This window comes from Chenopodium quinoa, unplaced genomic scaffold (genome assembly GCF_001683475.1).
Source record: "Chenopodium quinoa cultivar QQ74 unplaced genomic scaffold, ASM168347v1, whole genome shotgun sequence".
Classification (NCBI taxonomy): domain Eukaryota; kingdom Viridiplantae; phylum Streptophyta; class Magnoliopsida; order Caryophyllales; family Amaranthaceae; genus Chenopodium; species Chenopodium quinoa.
Window position 1 is genome coordinate 1,394,943 of NW_018744041.1, and position 9,172 is coordinate 1,404,114.

The window sequence follows — 9,172 nt, forward strand, 5'->3', positions numbered from 1 at the left end:
ATATCTTTCCCTTAAAAAAAAGTACAATAATATCCTCTAGTAAATTGAAAATACATTGAATTATACTCAAATAATTTACAAAGTAGCTAGATTATTGTTTTTGTTTTATTTGATTGAAACAAAACAATTTTTCCAACTTACAAATGATAATGCATTTTGGTGTGTTGACCGCTGTATGGCCGCTCTTAAAAGAACAAAATAATCTCTATAACACTAATTAAATTACCTCCATAACATTGACTGAGTAGCCCCTCTAACACTGGCCAACCACATGTAAGAATTTGTGTATTGTTTATTTACTTTGTTTATTTATCGTTTTTTTCCCCCTGTTTTATAAGTAAAAAAATTCAAGGAAAGGTAAATTAAACTTGAAAACATGGAAAATGAGTCAAAAAAAGAAGAAAGTGAAGGGGATAAGAAAGGGAGGAATATAAGGTAAATAAGTAAAGAGAAGATAATTAAGATATATGGTACTATGAAGAAAGTAAACCCCAATTGGGGCTATCTCTCAAATAAAGAAATAAATCCCCCATATTAGTATTTAATTAATTAAATTAATTACAATAATTATCAACAATCAATTAGGTATTGACAAGTCCCCACATAGTCATACGCAATACTCTCCTCTCTAATCTCCATAATCAATATTAGGGAAGAGATTAGCAAACTTAATTACCAATATATTATACTTAAATACCTCCCACCGTCCTAATTCATTTTAGGAGTCTCCTCTCAACAACCCTTCAAATTTCAACACCCCTTCGATCTTCCTTTTATTTTTAATTCAATTTTTATTAATTAATAAACAAAGAATTATTTAGGGTAAATAAATTGGGGAGGAGGGTAGAGACACTGGAATTTAGGGGTTTGTTTTTTCTGTAACGGGATTGCCCTCTAGATTCCAAGAACGGTGTTTGCTTTATAATTCCGTCCCAAAAAATAGTGTCACTTGTGAGATAACTCGGCCAAGGATTCTTCATTGAATTCAATGGCTCAGCAACCAAATAACGATAACACCAACATTAACAATGATGATGATGAGGAAGAGGAGGTGGTTACGCTATCAGTGACACCGTCAAAGGCAGTCGTTGACGTTGACTTTAACAACAACACCGGGGACGAAGGCGGAGGAGGAGGAGGAGGAAGCGTAGGAGGAGGAATAAAGGCGGCGAGGTTGCCGAGGTGGACGAGACAGGAAATACTCGTACTTATTCAAGGAAAACGGGTGGCTGAGAATAGAGTACGCCGAGGAAGAAGTGCGGTGTCGTGTGATAGTAGTCAAGGACAACAACAACAAGTGGAACCAAAATGGGCAACAGTGTCATCTTACTGTAAGAGACATGGAGTGAACAGGGGTCCTGTTCAGTGTAGAAAAAGATGGAGTAATTTAGCAGGTGATTTTAAGAAGATTAAAGAATGGGAATCTTTGGTTAAAGATGAGGCTGATTCTTTCTGGTTGATGCGTAATGATTTGAGAAGAGAGAAGAAATTACCTGGTTTCTTTGATAAAGAAGTTTTTGATATTCTCAACAACAACAACAACACTGCTACTGCTACTTGTTCTGGTTCTGAATCATTACCACCTGACTCAATTGTCGAACCGCTCTTTGACAGTGGCAGGAGTGCTGCTGCTGATGACGGGTTATTCTCCGATTTCGAACCTACACACCCGCAGCAGCAGCAGCAGCAGGATGATGAAATTATGGGTGATAATGATAATCAAGTTGAGGTTGAGATTAAGGTTGAACCTCAACCTCTTTTGCTGTCTTCTCCTAATACTACAACTACTACTATTCCGGCTCCTACTCCTATTTCTGGTACTCTTTTTTCCTACCTTCTTTTTTTCATTATTTATTTTATTTTTTTTTCTTCTTTTATTACATACACTATGACATAGTATTATACTCCACCAGTCCACCCCCACCAGGCCACCACCACTAGTAATAGACTAATAGTGCTATATTTAAAAAAAAAAAAAAAATCAAAAATTATTTTAAAGATGTCATTAGCCGTGTACCTACCGTTAAGTACAGTCGGGTGTATCTAAAACTGTTTATTCCGATCTATTTCTTTAGAAGAATAAAAAAAATAAATAAATAAAATGCCTTTGCATATATGGTTAGTTGTATGCCATTTCTCCATTTTAAACCCTTAGTTGATTATTTATTCCTTAATTAGTGTAATTTATTGATTAATTAATATACGGAATAAAAGTCAACCTTAATGGATTTTAATATTGACCGGATACTTATCCTATGTTGCCCCTTCTGAAGTTCATAGAGTTATTATTACTACGTATTAGGAGTATTATTATTACTCATAACTCATAAGATGATAAGAGTACCAATGTACAGTTATTATACGGGTCTATTCTTTGGAATTTGTATTTTATTTGATCTTTTAGTCAACAAATAAATTGATGTTTAATTTAATTATATTGTCATTAATTTCAATATTGTTTTTCAGAGAAGCGGTACCAGCCTAAGACTGCAGAAGTCACACCTCCAGGCAAGTTTTATTTCTCTCCTCTTAATTATAAGAGTATTACTCCCAATACATTCTTAATTAGAGTGTTAATCAGCAAATTTTCAGTATTATTAACCCAAAACCTAGTAACTTGCTTGTAATCACCAATATATCATGTTTCTTTCTACTTACTGTCAACAATAATTTCTCATTGCAATGAAGACTAAGCTAGCTAGTAGGAGCGTGTTACGTACGAGTACTAATTATGTTAGCCTTATATTTTAGTACTATACCAGCGTATGTACTAGCCTTTCAATTTATTTTCTTCAATAACGTACATACATGCTTTTTAATTTTCAAAAATATATAGGAGATCGATCATGTAATAGTTTTACACTTGATAAATAGAAGTCACAACACGTATGTACGTACCAAATCAATATTCCATGCCATTAACTGGTTTATATAAAAATCCAAGTCCTTTCACATAATTTATGTACAACTCACTGCTATTTTGATTCTGAAATATTTATATACGACGTATACTATTTTACTGTGTTCTGTAGTACATGGTTAATTCTTTGTTATAGGATCCCACCAGATGGTTTTAGGTGGCTAGCTATGTTTTGTTCTGATCTGATGATGGTGAAATTAGTCGTATTTTCGTTAGTCGTATGACTGCATACCCTAGCTAGCTAGCTAATAAATATCCTGAATCAAAAATCGAAAAAATAAAATATATATTGGTACAGGATCTGCAGGAAGAAATAATGAGAAGCAACAAGACAGGATAAATGTTGAAATTGGATCAACATCTCGTGAGGGAAGAAAGCGAAAACGGTTTATGGACAAAGATGATAATAACAACAATGGTGAGCAGGATGAATTATGTCAAGTGTTGGAGAAGAATGGAAGAATTCTAAGTGCTCAACTGGATGCTTACAACATTAATCTGAAACTTGACAGGGAAGAACGTAGAGATCATGCTAATAGCTTAGTTGCTGTTCTCAACAAGCTAGCTGATTCTTTGGGAAGGATTGCAGATAAGCTGTCGTAGTAGCTCAGTTGCTCGCCTCGATCTCGATTTCTTCTTGTCTGATTGCCTTGAAAATGGCGACATAATGTATATAAGTGAACTACACTCAGCTCCCATGCATTCTACATTACTACATACACTTCTAGTTGGCGATGATGGATAGGATTATCAGAATATCTAGAGAGTTTGATTGATGATTTAATTTGCGTCTTTTAGTTTGATTTAATATTTTATCCTTAGCTTCGTTCTTTCTACATACAGTGCACAACAGCATTTAAGTACTCTGTTATGCATCATAATATGAAATAATATGCCGGTGATTACATACTTTTTTTCCTTCGTACAATTTTTTCTTTTAATATTTTTTGTGTTAAGACTTTAATTTATCGGCTAAACTAGTTGACATCCACATATAGCTATATATGACATGTTAATATATGTTGAATGTTTGTGCATGACCATGAACATTGTGTTCGTGTACCTCCATATACAACTATCGTTAATTTCTTAACCTATGCACAATTCAATTGAAATACTTTACAATATATAGAGTTTACGTATGCATCTCTTCCTATGAACAACTTTGTTTTTCATCCATTTCTTGCAAAGCCATGCATGGGTGCTTGACTGCTTGAGCAGTTGTGCGGCTCTTCCAATCGACTACATACGTCTTTTTCTTGATTTGCTGCTGGTGTGTGTCACCTTGTTATCATTGAGTACCTCTTATGGCGGAACTCACCATTGTAGAAGATCCTAGACTGAGAAGAGAGTTTTAACTTTGAATTCATCTATTTAATACGTATCGCGTGAAATTATATCAATATGTGTTATTGTCACGTATCACCAATTTTTGGTGAAAGGCAATTGCTTCAATTCTTAATGTGACATTTTTTGTCCCACAATGAGTTTCACCATTGAAGAATTTAGTTCAAACACAATTCTATCATGATTAAAATAAGTTAAGGTGAGACTCACCATTTGACTAAAATAGTCTTTAAATAATACGATTGTTTCAAGAACCCAAATTGATTCCCACTATTATTATGGATGATCTAAAGGATTTGATTCACCTTTATAATAGGGGTACCCAATCAATGTAAAGCTTTATACTGAGTATTACAATACATACACTTCGCATGTTATTCAAGTGTATAAATGTTGTAAAAATGGAAGGATTAGTGTAATTTAGAAAGTTTTATCATACTAAAATGGCATATTTCAAAATAGATAAAAATCATACTTAGATGGCTAATGGAGGGACTAGTGTAGTTTAGAAAGTTTTATTATCTTACGGAGTATATAATTTTTTTAATGCGGACACGTGCTATTATCATATATGCCTTTTAAGAATAGTAAAATGGCTTATTTCAAAATAGCATGCGTTCGCATAAAAAAAAAAAATATATATATATATATATAAAAAAAAAAGAGTAGTATATATATGTTAAAATTTGGTGTAAAAATTTCCCACCATCATGTTTATTTTCAATTATTTTAAAAAAATGTATTCTTGACTAATTAATAAAGTATTGTGTCTGTCAAAATATGTAGCAAAATAAAGATGGAGGTATATATGTGTACATTGCATAGGTATTAACCTATTTTTTTTTTAATTGTTAAATAGAACCCTATAGTTCTTATATTTCTTTCATTATATTTTTTCATAAAGTTGGCCTACTGCAATAGTTACCCGTAATGTCTTTGGTTTAAGTATTAAAATCAATTTAATGTGCTTAACTTAAAAAATTAATTTGGTTTATGGTAAATTATTGCTGAATTAACATAATAGTACATTATAATATTAATAAAAAATGTGCTTGAGACTTAGGCGAGCAAATTCAAGTTTATAACAATGAGAAACGAGCGATGTTTATAAGGGTTTGTTATGTACTTTCATATGAAAAGTTAAGGGCAATGCTGACATTTCAATGAACGTTTGCAACAAAGTGGTATATATAGACGTTTAATTTGACGGCATGTGAAGGAGTTAACGAACAATTTTTCTCTCTTCCTTTAATTCTGAACATTTTTTTCTCTCCTACTTCAATTTTCTCTCTTCTATTATATTGTAAAGCTGAACGTTTTACTCTCCTCTATTACGAATTTAAAGTCGAAGCACTTGACCATTGAAGGTGGGTGTAATCCCCCGTATTTTAAAATATTTTATAAATGAAAATTTATTTTATTTATAATATTTATTTGTTATTTTTCATAATTTAATTTCAAAAGTTTCAAATTATTAATCTGGGTCGAAAATTATTTGAACAAATTATTTTATGCACCTTTATTCTACAATTTATGTCCAATCACACAAGCCTAACCCATTTGTTTACTTAATCGACCCAATATTTTTATGAGGCCCAATCTTTCTTTTTACCCTACAATAATTTTCTCCTATAAATACCCCATGAATCTCCAAAAATTTCCCACACAAAAAGGTTAGTCTTATTTTCATCCTCCTTTGTTTCATTATTTTGCTTAATGTTAATTTAATTGTTTTGGGTTTTGATTTTAGTATAAAGATTAAATTTTTAGTATCAAATTATATTTTAATGGTATAAAGATTATAAATTTCAGATAATATTTATGTTATAAATTTCATATTTTATGAATTATAAACCTAGGGTTTCAATTTATTGAAAATCATGATTTTAGGGTTTTTATGAACAATTGATTTAGGGCTTTTATAGTAATGATGTTTTGAAATTTTGGTGATTATAACTACTGATTAGTTTAACTTAATTCCAGATTATTTTGGACATGGAAATTCGTGTTTTAATTTTTAGATTTTCATTCGTTAATATTAATCCCGTTTAAATACCGGTCAGGTTCTGAACTCATCCGATTTTTATGAAAAAGTAGTGTTTTATTTCCATGTGGAAACAACGTTTTAAGAAAGACTCACTACCTTTGGTAGTGAGCACCACCCTCTCGTGGCCAAATTCAGCCTCTAAATATGATTTTCGGGCAGTTTTTTATTTTAACGAAGTTTTTTTATACTTAAAATATTATCCTTGAGTTTGATTAATAAAATTAATTATGTTTAAAGTTAATTAAGCATAAATATATGTTTTTATTGAAGTTTTAAGTGTTGAAAATTGTTTTTAAGTACTACTTTTGATGTTTTATAAAGAGGGTTTAATCACCCATTAAAAAGGGAGATTTTTATGGGTTTTTATATAATTTTCAGATTTTTATTAGACTTTGAACTTGCTGTAATTTCATGTATAAGAGTGTATTTTAAGGTTTTTATAAAGAAAATTTAAAGAACTATATATAAGCCTTTAATTTTAACTAAAGGGAAGGTTTTAAAGTGTTGTTCGATTTGGATTTTGAAGGTTTTAAAGTAAGTTAGTATTGCTGTAAATTTGATTGATTGAGTATTGATTGAGATGTTATTATTTGGCTTAGGAGAGGAGTTTATTGAAGGTGATTTCTAGTTAGTAAAGTGGCATACCAATTCGTTTGCTCAAGGTACGTACAAGTTACGAAACCTTTCTTTTAGGTGCATGTTTAAGGACGACGGATCGAGAACTTAGTATCATGTATAGGGATGACTGAGTTAAATTGTTTGGTTATACATTGTGAATTTTGTATGACGTGCACTATTTTATATTGCAAGTATTGTTTGTGCTCTAATTATGCAAGGTGCGCTTAGAGGCAAAGGTATATGATTGGTGTAATGATTAATTTATTACTCATTCATGATTATGCAAGCAGGATGAGTAAAGGAAGAATTTAAGTCTTCTAAGACGAGGTTAAGGTTTTGGGGTGCCTTATGCACTCAAGGTGTTTATACACCGAGGTAGTAAAGGATTAAATAATAAATGTTGTTTGTCACTAATAAATCAAGAATTGAAATTGGAAACTTGCCTTGCTTGATTGAATTGTTATTGGAATGTTTGTATTGTTATGCATATGAGTCATCACCAAGTCTAAACCTGTAAATCACGTAAAGTGCAAGATGGATGAGCAATAAAACTCTGGATTGGTGCAGTTCTGGAGTAATGACAATCAGGGGTTGGGGTACATGGGGTATTAGTCGTGTACTTTTCTCGAGGCCGTCTGATCTATAAGTCTCTTATTTCAAATATTTTTCAAAACTAGGAGTTAGGTGAGATCTCATACTAACTACGGTCACGGAGTCGCGCCCGTGGTCGTTTGATGTTTATTAATGTTTCCGAAAGGAGGCATGGGGTTTTTCTTTTATTGATGTTCCAAATGGAGCATGGGTTAGACAACCTTGTCTATTGCGTAATCCAATGAATAAAAATAATGATTTACCTATTATTAATTAATGGAGTCTTAGTAATATAAATAGTTGAGTCGTGTGTTGAGTCTATAATTTAATGATGCATATGATGATTGATTATTAGTAGCATGTTATGGATTTCTTAATTTATTTCGCAGCTTGTATGTACTCAGCTTTGCTGATTGCGTGCTTTTGTGTGTGTCTTTCTTTGGTCATGGCCTTCGCCTTTCAATGACCCTGTGACGATCCAATTTTTACACTTGTAATATTGGGGAGCAGATTACCACAGGTTCTTACATACGCAACATTCGCATCAGGGTTGTGGGATTTTGAGTAGAGAGTTGGTTATTATTCGCAGTTTATTTCTTTTCATAAGTTTGAATTTATTTAAACGCTGGTTTTATTTATTTACTACTTTTGTGGGGTTTTGAATAAGGGCCTTAATGGTTCCAAGTTGTATGATTTAATTTGGTTTTGGTTATTGGTTTTGAAACTTATTTATAACTGAATTAGTTTTTCCGCTGCTATTTTCTGATAAAGCCTTAACGTTTGAACACGTGGCGGCAGCACGCCAGTAATTCTCTTGAATATTGTTCAGGGTCCTCACAGGTTTAAAGAGAGAGTTATTGGGGTGTTATAGTGGGCAATTACCATTTAACTCTCTCTTCTAAATAAGTAACCCAATTAACTTTCTAACTTGACGACGATCTTCAAGACGTTAACACCATCGTTAACTTGGCGTTATAGGGTCCCTCAGTGCCACCTGTCAGTAGAGCAAAAAAGTATTTTTTAAAGCCATTTGCGGGAAACGAAGCAAAATATCTATTGAATTGTCATTTGATAAACACAAAACGTTTATCAAATTGTGTAACCTAAGCTCCCTCGACTTAAGCTAGTTTTCTATATAAGCTCGTATAATAAATTTTATACTTTAACTAAATTTTAGGTTTTAGGGCCCAACAAATGTAAGTCCCTATATTGTTGGGATTTTTACTCCACCCAATAGATGACACTAGCCATTGCCAAGCCCAATGCAATGTCACTTTGTCTTTTGCCATGTTATTATGATGTATGGAGAGAGTTGACAAACATTGCCTTGGAGTTTTAATAACATTATATACATTATTTGTCCATTTTTACATATACATACACATTTTAGTCACTCTTAGTAACTGTATACGACATTTCACTGTAGAATCGAAACAACTTCTGAAAAAGGAGTAAAACTATCTCAATTGAAGTCAAAAATTCATTGTTTATCCACTGAAGTCATTCATCATGAAGTCTTTCGACTACTTTGAAATCAAAGAGAAAGCAACCGAGTAGATAACTTGATAGCTAATGTAGGAAATTTTGATTCCCTAGCAGATGTTAATGAAAACTTTTGAAGAAAATGAAGTATTCGGAGAAGGTTTAAC

At 32.2% G+C, this 9,172-nt stretch overlaps 1 protein-coding gene across 1 annotated transcript; it reads left to right on the forward strand.

Moving 5' to 3' along the window:
• Positions 1–3,841, forward strand: LOC110690463 (trihelix transcription factor ASR3-like). Its single transcript, XM_021867301.1, has 3 exons — positions 1–1,817; positions 2,467–2,508; positions 3,219–3,841. The coding sequence occupies exons 1-3, from the start codon at positions 989–991 to the stop codon at positions 3,521–3,523; spliced, it is 1,176 nt and encodes a 391-aa protein (XP_021722993.1). The 5' UTR covers positions 1–988; the 3' UTR covers positions 3,524–3,841.
• The last annotated feature ends 5,331 nt before the right edge of the window (positions 3,842–9,172 follow it).